Below are 19,508 nucleotides of genomic sequence, written 5' to 3' on the forward strand. Positions count from 1 at the left end.
GGATTGGTTAGCCCGGTGATGGGTATTAAGGAGGGCACGTACTGCATGGAGCACTGGGTGTTATATGAAAACAATGGATCGTGGATCACCACATCAAAAACCAATGATGTATTGTATGGTGACTAACATAACACAATAAAATCAAATAAATAAATAAATAAATAAAATGGACATTGAATAGATAGAAATAAAACAATGAGGTTATTGGAATGGAGTAATTGAAGACAATTCTAAGATTTCTATCATAGGTACCTGAGAAAATAGTAATATACATTAAAATAATGAGAATAATGAATAGTTTGGGGGTGGAGGTGGAGATACAGCAAAGAGATTCTGTTTTGAACTTACCAAATTTGAGTTTTTGAGGATAATCATGGTGGAATATTCAGTAGGCAATAAAAATTCTGAGCTAGGGGCACCTGGGTGGCTCAGTGGGTTAAGTGTCTGACTCGGGTCATGATCTCCCGGTGGTGAGATCCAACCCTACATTGGGCTACAGGCTCAACGAGGAGTCTGCTTCAGATTCTCTCCCCCCTTCCCTCTCCCTGCTCACGCCTATGTGCGCAATAAATAAATAAATAAAATCTTAAAAAAATTTTTCTCAGCCTATACTTCAGAAAAATATCAAGCCCCCAAATTATTAATTTGATAGTCCTCTATATACAGGTGGCAGTTAAGACTATGGGGGTAGAAGAGATTATCAGACAGAACATAAAGAACAACAACAAAAAGAATAAATATTGTTTGAGAGGTAAGCAGAGGAAAGAGCAAGGATAAATACAAGAGAAAGATTATGGGGAAATTAAGAGCAGTAACTTTGGTAGCGAAAGGAGACAAACATTTTAAGAAGAGAGAAATAGCAATGGAAAATGCTGTATACAATTTTATATATGTGATTATTGTGAAAAACCTTGAATTTTGTGATTAATCTGTAATGGTTTTTCTTTGAGAAAGCAGTTCTGGTAAATTAATAAATATGTAAGTCAAATTGCAAAGAAAATAAAAAATAGAGGAAGCAGGAAAAATTACCATCTACATCTTTTCCTATAAGTTTGGGAGTAAATGAAAGTAAAACAGGTGTCTTTAAGTAAACACACAGAGTTAAAAGATGAAATCTACTTTATAACAGGGAAAATGTAAGCAATTTTATAGGCATTGGAGAAATAGGAAAAAGAAGCAGAGGGCAGAACTGAAGGAACAATAATGGGAGAGAAGATAGAATCAAAAGCACCAGTCAGGTATGAATGTTGGGCAAAAGGACTCTTGAATAAAGAGATGGACAATTTTGATGTGAGGATAAAGAAAGAGGAATTGAAGAAAATTATGTAGGATGACCTTGATCTTCTTCATAAAGTCATTAGGCAAGATTTTCTGTGGAGAATAAGAATTTGAAAGAATATGAAATATAAATAAGACTGAAGGAGCACAGAAAAATAAAGAAATTGCTGTTAGAAATGGTAAAGAGGTCAGCTAGAAATGAGCAAAGGGATTTATGAGTAGCTTTGAGGTCATTTGTTGCCTAATTAGACAGTGAAATTATTTCCTAAAGGAATATAGCCTGTACTTCTGGCTTTATAACATTTTTAGGCTTGAATTTCTCATTACAAAGTTTTGATTTGTTGTTAAGCATTGTGGAAAGGAAAAAAAGATTTGAATCTGAGCTAAAGGAAGTTTCAGAGAATTTATGTAATGATACAAATGACTAGATTATGAGTTTATAAAACCAATTTGAAAATGTGCCCATGTCAAAAAAAGGAAATAAATATGCAGATAGATGATAGATAGATAGATAGATGATAGATAGATAGATAGATAGATAGATAGATAGATAGATAGATGATAGATAGATGATAGATTGATAGAGATATATATCTAGGTAGATATCTATATATAAAACCTTGAATGAAGACATAAGGGTCACAATTATCACATCAGTGGGATCAGAGATGAATTGATGAATAAAGAAAAGATTGAGAAGAATAATCATTAGTATCAAATATTGAAACTTTTTTGAACCTGAGAATTTTTAATATACACTGAAAATCAGGGAGAAAGTGAAGTACTTCCTTCGACCAAGCCCGATGGGATACCATGTCTAATAGTATTAGTCAAAATCTTATTGTAAAAACCATCAGGGGCGCCTGGGTGGCTCAGTCATTAAGCATCTGCCTTCGGCTCAGGTCATGATCCTAGGGTCCAGGGATCAGGCCCCGCATTGAGCTCCCTGCTCGGTGGGAAGCTTGCTTCTCCCTCTCCCACTCCCCCTGCTTGTGTTCCCTCTCTCGCTGTGTCTCTGTCAAATAAATAAATAAAATCTTAAAAAAAAAAAAACCATCAAAAAGACATTCTACTTTTTTTCTCATATTCGGCAGAATTGATTCTAGCAATGTTTTTGTGATAGAAAGGTCAATGCCCTGGATTCAGAATAAAAAAAGATTTGACTTCACCTAGTTAATAAAAATTGCCATCTCTCTGTGTGATATAACTCAGTATATGAGATTGCTTTTTAAAAGAATGCTTTTGATGGGACACTATCCAAACTCTTCAGAAGTGCAATACCTGTTCTTGTTACACTAAATAATACTCTAGAGCATGCAATGTCATCACCTGGTGCAGGAATTATAATTATACCTTAACAGAAGAAACTTTTGTAGGATTTTTTAAATTGTGGCTATTAATAGGGTTGTGGTTTTTATTTCTTCTTTGCTGTCATTAACTCCAAAGTGCAACTAGAATATAGCTCAATTCAAGGAAAAAGGGAATTGAGGTAGCATCGAGTTCTAGAACTTTGCTCTGAGCTTGACACTTAGTGTGAAGCCCTCTGATTTGTGAGATTAAGGGGTTGTTTTTTTAAATAAGCTACTAGATTCTTAAGCTTGAATTACATAAACAAGAAGAAATTATAACAGGAAAAGAAGAGAAAAGATGGATAGTACTTAGCCTGGAAATAGAGCAGCTGATATTTCCAGAATATTTTAGGAATCAAAAATTTGCTTAAATTATTTACCAGAGAGTTTCCTTTTACAGTCTGTAGTGTTAATCAGACAGTTTCCTGTTACTATGATATCAACAATTCTCAAAATTTGGTCCCTGGACTCCTGCAGGTCCCCCAAACTCTTTCTGCAGGTCCCCCAAACTCTTTCAGTCAGTCTCTGAGATACTTTCATTGGGTTCACAAGTTCAAAATAATTTTCATAATAATACTGATGATATTTGCCTTTTTTACTTGGCTGACATTTGCACGAATGGTGCAGAAGCCTGGTGGGAAAAACTGCTAGCACCTCAGCACTTATCAAGTCAGCTACACCAAACTACTGTAACCCTGGTATTCTTCACCATCACACACTCACAGTTAATATTTTTAAAATGCTAGATTTGCCTACAGATACACTTGATGAAGCAGTAACAAATGTTAATTGTGTCAAATCTTGTCCCCTGAGGACAGATATGTTTAAACTCTTTGTGATGAACTAGGAAGTCACATGAAGCACTTCTGCCAGGTACCAAAGTGGATAGTTGTCTCCAGTAAACTACTTGGGTGACTACTGGGGTTGAGAGCTGAACTAGCCACTTTTTCATAAGTCACCATTTTTACTTGAAAGAACAACTGACAGGCAAACTGTGGTTTTTTCAAACTTGGATATTTGGCAGAGATTTTCTTAAAAATGAACAAAATGAGCTTGTCACTTCAAGGGAAGCAAAACCCAACCGCATCTATTGGCAATGATTAAATCTGAGCTTTCAAACAAAAGTTACAATTTTGGAAAACTTATTATCAGCCCCTGTGAATTTGTCAGTTTCCCAATCCTTAAAGACTTTTCTGATGAGATAGGTGGTGTTACTAACATATGTGATATTGTATAGTACAGTACCATTTGGAATTTTTGCATAACCCCGTGAGCAGTATCTTCCAAATGACCAATGCTTGATACTAAGCGCGCACGCGCGCACACACGCGCGCGCACGCACACACACACATATGTATGCATATATGTATGCATATATATATATGCATAAGCAAAAGATCCATTTAAAGTGCAAGACAGACAACAGATTTTAATAAAACAGAGTATGGAAAGCATATTGATATGGTTGTAGATTCCACATTGCAAAAAAAAAAAAAATATCCACGATCATCTGAAAAGGCTATTAAAACTCTCCTGACATTTCCAACTAAAAAATCTGTGTGAGTCCAGATTTTCCTCATATACTTCAACTAAAACAGCATATTGAGACAGATTGAATGCAGAAGCAGATATGAGAAACCAGATGTCTTTTATAAAGCCAGACATTTACAAAATTAAGCCAGAGAATTGCAAAATGTAAAACAATGTCATTCTTGTCACTATTTTTTTTTTTTTGCTTTGGAAATATATTTCATTTCATTAAAAATATATTATTTATGGAAACATGTAATAGGTTTATTATTTATATTTTTAAGTGGATTAATAAATATTTTTAAATATTTCAGTTTTAATTTCTCATATGATAAATATTAGCAGCTATAACTACATAAACAAAAGCTCACTAGTGTTTTCAATACTTTTTGAGAATGTAATGGATATCTGAGACCAAAATGCTCCAGAAACACTAATGTAGACCAAGCCCTAAGCACATAGTAAACTACTCAGAAGCTTTTAACACACTTTTGAGAAGTTACATAATTGCATTTGTAATATAGGACAGGAAGAATTTTCCTTCTCTTTTAAACTTAAAAGAAATCATACCATTCATACTAAAGAGAAGACTTCAGTGCCTGCTGATGGCATTCTCTTCATTCTTTCTTCCAAGTCTGTGAGTCTCATTTCATGTGTCCCCATTTACAGAAGTAAAATTAGCATGTTATCCAGTCACCATTTGGCTCATGACTCAATGTCACTATAAAAATCATTTTAGCAGCTTCATACGCCCAACTTCTTTTAAGATACACATCTATGTGGAATGCTTCAACTTATTTAATATAGGAGACGTAAGTACATACTTTTCCTAGCCTCTTGCAATCTATTCAAATCTGTGAAATCTAGAAGGGTAAAATCTTTTGGTTTAGTCTCTCAAATAATTTGTATATAAGATATTTAAAAAGGTAATGAGCATAAACAAGGGAAAGACCAACATGAATCTCAGTTTAGAAATCCATTATACAAATGAAGAATTTTTAGAATACCAATATACTGTTTCTTTTGTTAAAGAGTGAGAAAGTGAGATTTTTTTAAAAAGGGGGAAAAAAAACAGCAAGCTTGTTCCTTAGTCATTAATTTTGATTGGCTTTTTAGATATCAATATTTGGAGATTTATGGTTTAAAATTTAATCTAACTTCAAATGGTACAGTACTTAAATAATAAAATGTGTTTCTTTCTCTCTAATCAGACTGACTATTAGTATAATTTGGTTGTTTTCTATAACTGGATACAAAAAAAATAATACCATTCTATCTTGTTTATATACAGTACTACCATTTTGCTTTATCTACAAAATTCTAATTATAGCAACAGAAACAAGAAACTTTAGTGGAGCCCACTTTTGGTAAATTTTATAGGTTTTATTCTAATTATTTTTATAAGGCCAGAATGTGTGCTAATTGCTACTCTATTAAACCTCTACCAGCTGCTGACATTAGATTTTTTTTTAAACTTTTATCATTTTTTGGTGAGTATCTATTAGACATAATCATTTGGCAATAGCATCTCCAGAATATCTAAGCAAAATTACGAAGTCATTATACAGTGGTGTATTTGGTGTCAAAGATATTTCCGGTCTCTGGTAGTCATATCACTAAACTGAAGAGCTGTGTCTAAATGTTTAACTGAAAGAAAAAATAACATAGCTGCTATACATGAAAAATGACTCTTTTTCGGCACCTAATGGGAATTCACTAAAAGAACTATAATCATGGAAAGTGAGGGGGAAAAAAAAAGAGTTCATAGCATCTATATATTTTGTTTAAAAATGTAATTGTATTCTCATTCATGTGTTTACATGTGTGCTATTTGTCAGCTATTTTTCTTTTTAGTGAAAAATTTAGAAACAAAAATCTCTATTGTTCAGAGAAAAAAATGTAATAAAAATGAAATACTACTTTTATGATAACTATTATTATAATAATAATTATAATGGACCATAATTGAATGCCCAGTACTTAGCACAGCAATCTAGTAACTATGTTTTATAAGTACTTAAGGAGAGAAGTTTATAGGAATGAGCTCTTCTCACAAATGCCATTAGTGTCTTTCAAGCCAATTGAAAACCATATATACACATTTTAAAGGTGAACACAATATACATTTACATCTGTCAAAACCTTCTTTCTTATTCCGTGTGCTTGTTACTTAAGAGAACACTAAGTGAAAATTCAAATTAAGTTGTTGGCTCCCCTCTTTATAAGTACAATTACAGCCAGGATCTTTTAACATTCCCAGATATACAAATCATAACACAGCACACATTGTTTTAATTCATATCTTCTCATGGAAAATGTCACCACTTTTATCTGTCTCATTCTTGATATTTCAAATCTCCTTAAAACTATTAAAAGCAAAGTGAATTAGATATTAAACCCCCCCAGTCACATGTATCATTATGACAGTCTATGTATAAAAATGATAATGGCAAAAAAGGGAAATCTTCTATTGCAAAATACAATGCTTTCTATGCAAAACCCATAGACCTGGGTAAGTCATAGTTCTGTGTGTTATTTAGAAGTCACTTAGTATCTCTGAGATTTATTTTCTTCATCTGAAAATAAGGATGGGGCGCCTGGGTGGCTCAGTCGTTGAGCATCTGCCTTCGGCTTGGGTCATGATCCTAGGGTCCTGGGATTGAGCCCCGCATAGGGCTCCCTGCTCAGCGGGAGGCCTGCTTCTCCCTCTCCCGCTACCCCTGCTTGTGTTCCCTCTCTTGCTGTGTCTCTCTCTGTCAAATAAATAAATAAAATCTTAAAAAAAAAAAAGAAAAGAAGGATATTTTTGCCTACTCCATAGCATTGCTATCAGATGAGAAATGATAGCAGTTGTGCTTTGAAAAAAAAAAAAAGCTTGTGTTTTAAAAAGCCATAAAGAGACTGAGAGTGAGAGACAGTAACAGTGATTGTGAGATAAACTTATTCCTGTAACTCCACCTTTCCTTAACTTTTATGAGATAATATTTATTAGGTTGGTATGCATGTCCAATTCTAAATCGTCAAAGTAACATAGAAATTAGATACTGTGTTGGTTAATGGTGGTAGAATAGATAATGAAAATATCTTTATAACTAGTAACACTGAATTACTCCAAGGTCAAAACCTTTATTCAAACTTACAACTTACTCGCAGACAGGCAAGCTGGTAAAGTAGAAAAATGAAGTGAAACTTCGTAGACCTTTATTCCAGACACTTAATTAAATGTGTGAAGATGGGCAGATCATAGAATTGTCTAGTCCTCAGATTCCTCACCTGTAAAAATTTCTTAATTTTTAGGATTTGGTAATTTAGTATAAACAGGGAAGAGGGAAGTTCTCTGTGGCTACTGATGAAGGATGTAATATATTTTTTCTTCATTGTTTAGTTTTATTCAACATACTTTTATTTAGCACTGACGGTATGCAAAGGACTCTACTAGGAATTGTATGTAACTAAAACATGAAAATGTAGTTCCTGTCTTGTCAGAGCTTATGTTCAGTCTAGAACGAGAGGTACTAAAATGATAGTTAGAATTTAAGTGCCCTATAACAGGCACAAATCAAGGCCCAAGTGGGAGCTGAAAAGACAGGGAAAAGAAGACAAAGAGAAGATGGCATTTGGCTGAATTCTGAGGGCTAAATCCATTTCAACAAGCAAGTCATTTCAACAAGCAAGTTTGTTAGAGGAAGGCATTCCAGGGAGAATCACAGACTTCAGCAATAAAGCAGCAGAGGAGCTCTGGAAAAATATTGTGCATTATTCTGCAACATACCAAGTATGAGAGCTAGGGATTGAAGTTAAAGCAACAAAAGTGGGTTCTTTCCAGATTGTGGAAAAACTCAGCAATAATCCTGGGAAGAGCTTGTCCTGTGTTTTACGGGGAGCAAATATGAGTGACATCAAATAAAAATCAACATGACCTGGCAAGTGATTAGAGATGGCTATCAAGTGAGAGAAATAAGCAAAAGTATGCTTCAACATAGTGTATTAGTAAGGCCAGTTTATTCTATGTTTTATTGTCATCTTATTTTGTTTTATTGAATTTGAAATGCTTATGCAAAACCAGATGAAGATATCTATTTAGCAACCAGTTGCCCTTGTGTGTGAGGCGCCTGTTAAAACAGTCTAAACAGGAGATGCATACTTTTGCATTATCCATTGTGAGGAATTGGAAGCCATGGATTAGATTAGTTTTTCAAGTTAGACAGGAAAGAAGAAAAAAAGGTCAAGGACTGACCCTAAATTCCTACAAAATGTTCCCTAGGAAGAGAAATCTGTGAAGAATACAAAAGTCAAATAGGATGGAACCAGGATGGTAAGGTGATAGCTGTGGTGTTTTGTTTTGTTTTTTATCAGCACCTGCCATGTGCTTAACATTGTATTAGGCTCTTTGGATATGTAATTCTCATAGCTACCTTGAGAACTAAGTATATTTATGACAATTTATAGATGAAACAATGAGTACAGAAATACTAGATATAGCATAACAACTAAATGGAAAGTCTAGGTTCAAATACAGATAGCTATAATATCTATAATACTACCTGTAATAATCTTGCCTCTGTAGCTTGCAGTATGTGCTGGGGGAGAGTTTTAAGGAGAATGTAATTGTCAATGGCATGTATTGTGGAGAGATCAAACCAGGATGGGCACTCACAAGAAATGTAATAATTAAGCAGTAACTTAATGTTAATACAAATCATTTTAGTGATCCATAAGAACATAATCTCCATAAAACATACTACATAAAAGCCAGTGGAATACAGATATTTTAAAGATTTGTTCAAGGAAAGTGAGAAAATAAAAGTAGCTGACCCTTTCTGAGAAATTTAATAAAGGAAAGAGATGGTTGTGTAAAGATGTATAAAGGTTGAGGAAAGAATATTTGGTTAAATGATTGGGTTTTTTGTTGTTGTTTTCTGGTTTTGTTTTTTTGTTTTTTTTAGTAAGAGGACTTGAACATGCCTACAGGCTTATGGGAGAAATGCAGAGGAGAAAGAAGACTCAAATTACTGAGGAAAACAAATAATGAATGGAGCAAGGTCCTATAGGAGGCGACAGGAAATAGAATCAATAGCATGCCTTAGAAAGAAAGAAACTAGTTCATCTAGGAAAGAAAGAATAGTGTTTTACAGAGAAATGTGTTTGAGAGAGGAAGAAATTTAAGAGAGTTTGAAGCAGATGTCCTATATCTTCTCAGAGAAGGAAGATGCAAAGACATCTCTTAAGGCAGGTGGTATCTGGTTGTGTGGCCTGTAAAGCATTTGGAATCCTTCCCACAGAGAAAAGCATAAGGAAGAGTCAACTAGAGGTGAACAAAAGAATTTCTGAACAACTCAGAGTGTATACTAATAATAGAGTAAAAAATTTCTAGTTGAGCCAATTGGCACAATTTTGTGACTTTTTCTGGTAACATTCAGCTACCCAGTTAATGAGATCAGAGAAAGTGCACCATGCTGTTTTCCTAGGTGAGGCTTAGGAAGATCAAGGTGACAGTAGGTCAAAGGGCCTTCTTGATGCCAAAAAGAAGTTACATGAAAATGGTTGGCGATTGATCCAGAATGAACCTGGAGGAAGCTAAAAAAGGGTTAAAGGAATTAAAAATATAACCAGTGCGAAGAACAGATTCATTAAGAGGAAGAGGGGAAAAAAAGAATAGGTGGTTATGGCCATGAAAGGAATCTCCAAATTCAGAATTTTAGAAATGAGATTGTTTTAAGTGATCATTATTTCTACATCTTCACTTGAAGTGCCATTAATCATCATGCCTTTCAGCTCTCCCCTTACTTATTAGAAAATGGAAGACCAGGAGGTCAAGTGATTTTCCAAAAGTCACTCCATGACTAAACCCAGAATCTTCTGAAGAGCATTTTGAAATTTTAAATAAAATAATAGCCATTAAATCCTATCCCTTAAAAAATAATGATATAGTTGAGTGAATGGAAACCAATGTTACCCATAATATAGTCACAGTAAGCATGTATATACATATATTTCCTATTTCAGAAGTGTATTATGCTATTCCTCCCTCATTCCTGTTTCAGCTTCCTCTTAAAGAAGAGAAAATATAAAAGTTTTCTCCAGATTGAATTAATAGCTCCCTCATCAATATGCATTGGGGGAACTCAGCCTAAAAGGATGCACTACTGACTGCCATCCTAAATTGCAGTGTAGATGGCATCAAGTTATTTCAGAGTGCAAGTGTGCATGCCCATGATGATGTATGGGTTCCACCATTTTTGCTTCCCCCATATTTCTTATACTTTGAAAAGATTCCTTTCTCTTGATTACTGATATGTTTTTAATCTTAAACTATAATAAAATGTAATTGGAATATTTAGGAATAGGAGGGAAATTATTTTAAAGTTCTGTTTAAACAAATTAATGCAACAGAAATTTATTGTTTCTTATCTTACCATCCTTCTTTTGACTTTTAGGGAAGGACATAAATTTATTTTATTTTTTTTTAAGATTTTATTTATTTATTTGACAGGGAGAGACAAAGCGAGAGAAGGAACACAAGCAGGGGGAGTGGGAGAGGGAGAAGCAGGCTTCCTGCTGAGCAGGGAGACCGATGCAGGGCTCAATCCCAGAACCCTGGGATCATGACCTGAGCCCAAGGCAGACGTTAACGACTAAGCCACCCAGGTGCCCCAGGAAGGACATAAATTTAAACATAGAAAAAACCAAATATTTGTATTTGGTGGTCTTTTGTTAATACATATATCATATTTTACCTTGAAAATATATTTTTTTGAAAACTCACTTTCATTGGCTCCTTTGGTGGGGGGCAGAGGAAGAGGAAAGAGAGACTCTAAAGCAAGATCCATGCCCAGCATGGAGCCCAACACAGAGCTTGATCTCACAACCCTGAGATCATGACTTAAGCTGAAATCAAGAGTCTGACTTAACCAACTGAGCCACACAGGCACTCCTAATTGACTCCTTTTTAAACGTGAACATTTTATTTCAAAGATTGAGTCAAGAAGGATTGTTATTCCTCTCAAGCAATGACTTAACAAAGGGGCCACAGGGAACCATCCTCCTGGACTGGGAGCAGTTATTTGGTCACTGACATTGCTTAGAATTGCTGGGGGGGCACCCGCGTGCCTCAGTTGGTTAAGTGTCTGCCTTTGGCTCAGGTCATGATCTCAGGGTCCTGGGATCGGCCCCTGCATCAGGGTCCCTGCCAGCGGGGAGTCTGCTTCTCCCTCTCCCTCTGCCTCTGCCTCCAACTCATGCTCATGCGCTCCCTCTCTCTCTCAAATAAATAAATTAAATTAAATTAAAAAAAGAATTGCTGGTACATGGTGATAATAAAAAGCAAACTGAATTTTGGTCCAATTTCATTATTGTTCTTGGACTCTGCAGACAATGTACTTGCATTCTGCTTATCTCTAGGATGGACCACTTCCATTCCACCCCCAACCTTGGTAGGCTACTGCTCTCAAGTTCTTATCTCTGCAGTTGAAGACTGACTAAAATGATATTAGAGAAGGAGAATTTTATGACCTAACCAGGTTTCCACAAATTGTAGTATTCAGGTCAAATCTGGTCCTATTATTATTTTTCCAAATACAGTTTATTACATTTATTTAACATATTTTACTTGGACTACTTTTGCACTACAACCACAAAATTGAGTAATTGGAATAGAGACCATATAGCCCTCAAAGCCTAATTTATTTACTGCCAGACCTTTACAGAAAAAATTTGCTGACCTTTGATCAAAGATTAAAGCATTACTTGCTTTGCAAACACATAAGCAAGACAATTATTTCACATTCATATTGTAGGCCAGTAATTTAACAAGTGTCTTTGTTAAATGTTACCATTGACCAACATTATATTTACCTATTAGTTTTTCTTTGTTTTGTAGTCCCTGCTATGTGGATATTTGTTAGCAATGACTGATGTGGAAACTACATATGCAGATTTCATTGCTTCAGGAAGAACAGGTAGAAGAAATGCAATACATGATATCCTGGTTTCCTCTGCAAGTGGCAACAGCAATGAATTAGCCTTGAAATTAGCAGGTCTTGATATCAACAAGACAGGTGAGTTGTTTGACACACATCTCTCTGTGAACATGGGATTATTTGTAGCATTTCACTGAGGAGGATTAAAACATGAAAAACCACCTTTTAAAGTAATTTAGTAGAGTTAGAACAGTCTAAGGCAAGATAAAAGTCAGGGACTACTCCATTTTCAGTGACTTCTCTTTATAGGGTTTCCCACTCAAATGCAGAATTCTTAATTTTATTTTACTAATGCAATCAATAAAGCACATGGGTTTTTAAAAAATTCTAATCTCCATAAAAGCTCTGAAATTTCTACAAAGAATATTTAACAAAGTTGGAGCTCCTACCTTCAGTAACATTGGCCACCTATAACATTTCAATAACCATTTCGAAGGAAAAGGGTCTCTAGGTCTCTATTGAAAATGGAAGTAAAACAGCTTGTTACGTCAATGTCTTAGGAAAAAAGGTCTTTCAGTTTTCTTTTCATGATAGAATGGTTTTGTGGAAAATTTGTTATTATTGGGCTTTGCACTCTTCTTACCCAAGTACCAATGAAAAAGTAAAACAAGTTTGTAATATCAAAGTACTTCTGAGTATTTAAATGAATTCCAATAGTTCTTTCATCCATACTTTTGCAAGATTTAAAACTGGATGTATTTCCCTAACAAATCTGGTATAAAAATAACCTTTAAAAGTAAAAAAAAGGAGTTCACGATTAAGGAACCACAGTGTCGTGTACATGAAAAGCACTTTCCAGTTTCTGGCTCATGGTAACCACTCAGTACTTCTTTGCTATGAAAATTTTTATGGCAAAGCTTTCCAGTTATTGGAAAACTGAGTCAAGAGTATAGGTTAATGAAACAGCTTAACAATATTACCCTAACGTACTAGGGATAGTACTTTATTCAGTGGCTAAAGGTCAGCAGGTCATAGATTGGTCTTTTCAAATTCAAATTGAAAATAAAACTTTAACACCGCCACCTTGAAATATACAGACTTGTGTATATTTTAGCTTTTGTTGTTTCCCTATTATTTATTACCAGAAGTTACTTATCAAAGCAGCTCTCAGAAGGGGTTTAGGGAATTATTGCAGTTTGGTGGCATGAGGTAAGTAAAGTTTTTTCTGTAGTCTTTGAGAGTTTGCTAATTTCTTTTATAAGATTTATATTTTTATTTATATATTAATATTCTATTTTAAATAATCTGCATTAATTTTAGACACCCCTAATATTATTGATAGAGCAGTTCCTTTTCTTCTTTTTTTGTCTTCACTGAACTTAAGACTCATCAGCATCAAGACCTATCTTATACAAGAGAATATATTAAATTATTATATAACAATTGAAATTGATATTTTATATTAATAAATATAAGAAAATAATTTTATATTTTATACAAACGGTATTATTAAACAATTTAAAATAATTAAAATATCTTTATGCCACCAGATGCCTTCTTTTCTAAACATTTCTACATTTTAATTGCCATTCTCCAGGCTCCTGAAAATTTTTGTTTGTCTTCAAAACCTAAAGTCCAGAGCCAGGCAAAATATAAACAATAGTAACTTTTTTATTATTCTAAGTACAAAGAACTAAAAATAGTAACTGCAATACTGACAAATATATAATGACAAATGAAATATCAATAGCTGAGTATTGTGAAGGACTTCCTCTGTAACTCATGTTTCAGCTTCTTTTTAGTTTATACTCAACAATGTTGCTGTCCCATGTTTACCTTGACTTGTTAACAAGCATCTCTTTAGCAACGGCTCTGCGATTGCAGCATTAAGCTAAGCCATGAGAATTGTTACCAGACACCTAGAAAGTCCCAAGCCTCACGGGAGTCAAATTCCTCATCTTATCTTTAAGCAGTCAGTTTCATCCTTAAATATTCTACTGTCTTGTATCTGCCCTAATTTGACTTCATTCTTTTGATTATCAAGAGCTTTTCTTATTTATCAAGTTTTTGTTGCATGCGAATCTACACATCTCAGATTCAGGCCATCTACACATCTTGGGAGGTTGTTCATTGCGGTAATAACGAAAATAGTTTATGAGCATTATATGTGTGTGTGTGTGTGTGTGTGTGTATAGTCATACCCTGAGAACTCCTTTAGGAGCAGAATATATATATATATTTATGTAGAACTGCTTTTAATTTCCCTAAAGTATGGTATCTGGTGAAATGTTTTGTGTATACTTGTTAAGAGTAAAGGAGAAATTGCCTTTCAACATTTTCATTTAAAGAACGGAACAGCCCACTCACCTCTATCCATTTGAATTTTGGTAACAAACACTCAGCAAACATTAATATAGTTTACATTATTGAACACCCCAAAATATTTTGTCCACTAAGCCATATCAGTTGCTTAATAATGAACTAATACATGCAGATATATGAATCTTTGAATCAAGGATTGGCCTACAGCTTGCAAGTATTGAACTGTACATAAAGTGACCTAATATGGGAAGAAAGCGTTGTTTAATTTCAGTGTTTGCTATGTCACAAGCTGAGATTGCTGCTGAGTACGCAGTTATGAGTGGTTTTATTAGCATTGTGCATATGTTCTTTAAGGGCAGACCAGAGGCCATCATAACTATCTGGCAAGGGACCGATGAGCTAACATAATGTCCTTTCATCTTCTACTGTTGCTTTTAATTTAAATTAACTAAACCTCTAAAAAATCAGGTGGATTATCAACAAGTACTATAAGTAATATAAAATGCAATTTTTAAATATTTCTTAAAATAAGACAGGAGTGAAATGGTAAACTTGCTTCCCATTTTTTATTTCTGCCTAAAACTACTTCTGATTTCTGCAACCTGTGAAACTATAAGTGCCATGACCTGGCCTTGAGATCTCCTAGCATAAATTATCACTAACCATAGTAAAATTGTTATTTTGGTTTTGAGCCATGCTGTCCCAAGTTCATAGAACCAGAATTAGCCAGCCCTTGAAACACTAATTGAGGAATTGATTACCAAAAAAATACACTTGTCTCTATGAGAATTTCAGACTTTTTGAGTATTTCTGAAATTTCCAATGTCATATGTCAAGAGTCAGTAAATATAGGCAATAGTTTTTTATTTTGCCTTTATCCTTTTTTTATTGTCTCTTACAGAAGGTGAAGAAGATGCACAACGAACTTCCACAGAACAAAGTGGGGAAGCCCAGGGGGAAGCAGCAAAATCTGAAAGCTAACACCCCACTTTGATAACTTCAGCAACATCTGACAATGTCTCAAATCTCCAGGCCTGGCTGGAATGCATTTGTTTCCCAGAGTGAAAACGGGGGGAAGAAAATAGCTGTGCTGCATTGTAGGAATCTGCTCATTATCATGTTAAAAATGGGGGCAGAGGCAGTGGCTGCAGACAGACTTTTCTCTACCTCTGTCATTAGCAATGGTTGAAATCATGTGGCTTGTGTTTGGATGTCATTTTTATATGGATCCTTTCACTTGACCATATGATAAAATGCTTGTAGAGAGTAGCACTGACCTAGATGATTCTTCCTGTAGCATCTGGCCCCTCACAATGTCAGAGGATTTAATTGTGTCTAATTGCAAAGGGTTGGTTGAACCCCAGAGTTTAAATATCTCTGGTCTAAGTATTCACCCAGTAAAAGAACCATCCAGAAAGCACTGTTTTTAGCATTATGTATCTGTGTGTTCCTGCTGTGTTATTTACACTGTTTTGTATTGTACAAAATAGACGCTCAGCACTGCCTCCTTCTTTGATCGCTTATGAGAAACAAAAATGATGTGACTGTGAATTTTTATACCACTCATTTTTAAAAGGGCTGCCTTTTTCCTTCTCCACAGTGTGGTGGTGTACACAGGATAGATCACACTTTTTTTTAACTTAATCTTTCCCCTTGATTCACTGTTGATGAATTAAGTCTAATTCATCAAGACTTTTTTGCTTTATTATAGAGGCATTTGAAAATATCCGCTAATGTGAATTTTACTTGAAATTCAGTCTGTTTGTTGTCTGCACAGACCAGAATTAAATATGCAAATTTTGTTTTATTTTCAATTGGAGAACTTTCCCCAATTAATATATTTTTTAAAGTTTTTAATTATGAGGATTTTGGAGAATCAGGATGGTGGGAAAGATAAGATAATATTAAGAGCAGGAAACATTTTGTTCTTATGGAATCAAATTAATGCTATATGCTACTATTTAAATTTGGAGGACAGCTTATCTGGATGGAGCTGTAACAGATGGAAAAAATTATCTTGCAATCATGTGGACACCAATCACAAAAGTAAAGCCCTTGCATTGTGTTTTTTCATGTCTTTTTTCAGCCCTATCAGATACAAATGTTATTATGCACTTTTTAATGTTTGTAAACTTTTACTAATAATTAGTGTGAATTGCATTCTGATACAATAATAATTATCATTAGGAGCTAACAAAATCCTCATTAATACTGTTGATAGCCTCTGCTGTGTTTTGACATCATGGTTCTTATATGGAAAGTTTCTGTGAGCTGTGTAATCCCACTGGTCAGTATTATAAAATCATTTATCAGTAGTAATAAATAAGGAACCAGTAATATGCCAATGGCTCATGGGTTACTGGACAAATAGCAGATAACAGGAAGACCCTTTACAATAAAGGGCCCACTGAAATTATCCTCGAGGTCTTAGATACAGTCCCATTCGAGGTAGGTTAAACAGCATTTCCACAGATAAGCTCCATGGATATATTGGGAACTCAGCCCTAAGAAAGGTCAGTCTTCCCTCATCCCCCCTTACAATTCTTTCCAAATGAGTAGGATAAGGGCAAGGGTATCATTCGGTCCTCAATCATATGTTACTAGAAAATATATTAATAGTGTAAGTCTCTCAGAAAATAGTAAGTATTAGAGTACTTCATTCTAACCAGTTAGGGTCCCAAATGCCCCATTAAAATTCAAATAAACCCACTTATTAATAGACTCACAAGTGGGAAGAGAGGTTCCTGAGGCTTTTTTAGACAATCTCTGGTAGTCCATTTAAAATATCCAACCCATAAAATCACTTTTTCAATATCCTCATTTACTATCCTCATAGCTTTCTTGTGAATCTAGGTAAAGTTCTCTCCAACCTTAAAGTTGTGGAATTCCAAACTGATTACATGTGATTTTGTAAAGTTTAGGACTAGTGCTGAGTGTATGTGGAGAGTTTATATTCCTATGTGATATACTATTATTAATGCATGTGGTGTCATGCTTGTCTTTGAATATATAATAGTGCTAAATTGGAAAGTCATATGGAGCTTTTGAATTATTTTGACCTCTTACTGCTACTTTGTCTGCTATATTCAAACCCAGAGGCATTCCCAAGCTAGAAGATAAAAATCTACTTTCCAAAATGTCCACATCCTACAATATTGCTCAGCAAAAGTTCACAGTGTCTTCCAAATTGTATTGTAATATCTTTTACTTGCAAGTCAATAATATACATGGAACTGAATTTTTAAGGACAAAAGGAAAAGGTAGAAAACTAAGGCGTTAGGTTTGAGACTATGCATTGAATGCCCACTAACCAATGACATTATGCTAATTACTTCCCAGCACTTTTTCTCCCATTTAATTGTTTCTCCTCAGAGAATTTGATTAAAGAGGTAGTGTTATCCCATTTCACAGATTAAGAAATTAAGGCTCAATAAGGTATAACTTTTCCAAGTTTAAAAAGCTAATAAATGATGAAATTAAGATTTGAACCTATCTTTGTCTGTTTCCAAGGAGCTTTCTACTGCACATGGCCATAAAATTAAAGCCAATTATAGAGCATCTTTATCTGTAAGGGAACATTTAGACATGAACTGGTTCAACCTCCATATTTTATAGAGGGAAACTGAGTCTCAGAACGGGGAATTGTCTTTCTCAAGGTTACCTAGATAAGTAATGACACAGATGTGACCAGATCATAGAAAGTACACTTTGAAAAAAAAAGAAATTTAATTAGAATTTATTTTTTTGTGTTATACTTTCCCCCAAATATTTTTCTGTCATGAAGTCTATAAATTTGGCATGGTTCAGATTTTTTTTATGTTCCATGCTACTCATTTTGTTTAACTAGAAATATGAAAATTTCAGTTTTACTCATTTGCAATAAATATGAACTTGTCAAATTTACCTTTTATCAATTGTAAACATCCTATGCCAACATATTCTCATAATTCATAGAAATGTTTTTCCAATATATAACAGGCAGTCTTCAATTTTTAGGCAACATCCCAAGGAACTGCCCACTGTAAATGCCATACAGTTGAGTTTTACTCAGACACAGTGAAAATGCACCATTTTATAAGATGAATGATGTTGCTCTTTCTCTTCAGAGAAGCAATAATGGGTAAAGAAATGTAACTGCCAGGTAGCCTAGCTTCTGAGTAAAGCTTGTAGCAATAGGAAGACAATGTATAGTTATCAAGTAAAAAGAGAAAAGCATCTATGACTTATGATGTCTTAATAGGCCCCAAATTGTTCTTTAAAGAGTGGCAGTCTCTGAAGTTATTTGTGAGCTTGTATGACTTTTGTATTTAGTAATGTTGCATGCTCACATAATTGATATTAAAAGTAATACATTTTTTCTGAAATGTACACAGTCTATTAAGAGTATTTATTGAACATACACTATGTATTTGGTGCTTGAGAAAGTGCTTCGAGTGAGAAAGGAGAAATTCAAAGCCTCAGCCATCCTGTGGTGGACATACCAGCATTCTGGCCTCACTTTTTCGGGGCCTTTATTCCAATAATTTTCACCTCCATTCCACTCTAGTAGCCCACTTCCTGGACTTCATCATCTACCAGAGTCAACTCTTAAATTAATTGTAAGCCCCACAAACACTACGCTGTTATGGTTCTTACTTGCTCATCTGCAGGGCAGTGATTTTCAATCAGAAGAAAGACCAATGTTTATCACAATCCCCTGAAAATTTTACAACACTCCTTCCTCCACCCATATACATTCTCTCTCTTGCTCTCACACACACATACACAAACACAATTGCCCCTTGAAAACACTCCCTGTGCAACTTTGGCATCTTTTCCTGCTCCCACCTTCACACTCACAACCTGAGAACCACTGATTTAGAAAAAATGCAGTTTCCAGATGCACCAGCTCTGTTTATGCCACTAAAAAGCTTTAAAATGAGTCAATAACAAAATGGAGTGTTCACAGAGACCCATGGTTTTACTCTATTAAGGAATAACATCTTGGGATAGAAAAAAGCAGAGAGTTTAACTTCTTTTATTTCGGTGTTGCTCTCTTTTCATTATATTATTTTTATCAAATAAAGGCAGGAAAGACCAAGCAGAATCCAAGGTGGAACCCAGGAGAAAG

General features: G+C 34.6%; 1 protein-coding gene and 1 long non-coding RNA gene across 4 annotated transcripts in view; one reads left to right on the top strand and one right to left on the bottom strand.

Annotated features, from left to right (window-relative positions):
- The window catches only part of PKIA (cAMP-dependent protein kinase inhibitor alpha), a 96,373-nt gene extending 77,607 nt beyond the window's left edge, over nt 1–18,766 (top strand). For 2 of the 3 annotated variants that reach the window (XM_031026828.2, XM_031026823.2), the window contains 2 exons: nt 12,037–12,214; nt 15,300–18,766. In XM_031026828.2, coding sequence (XP_030882688.1) covers nt 12,064–12,214; nt 15,300–15,379 — 231 coding nt within the window. In that variant the 5' untranslated portion in view covers nt 12,037–12,063 and the 3' untranslated portion in view covers nt 15,380–18,766. Of the gene's footprint in view, nt 1–4,863; nt 4,970–12,036; nt 12,215–15,299 lie in introns of those variants that run through there. The other variant, XM_006727300.3, reaches the window with a different exon arrangement.
- Nucleotides 1–19,508, bottom strand: part of LOC115940543 (uncharacterized) — a 90,462-nt gene that overhangs the window by 31,385 nt on the left and 39,569 nt on the right. The gene's annotated exons all lie outside the window — the stretch shown is intronic.

The sequence above is a fragment of the Leptonychotes weddellii genome, chromosome 4, assembly GCF_054177405.1.
Source record: "Leptonychotes weddellii isolate Sample4059 chromosome 4, ASM5417740v2, whole genome shotgun sequence".
Classification (NCBI taxonomy): domain Eukaryota; kingdom Metazoa; phylum Chordata; class Mammalia; order Carnivora; family Phocidae; genus Leptonychotes; species Leptonychotes weddellii.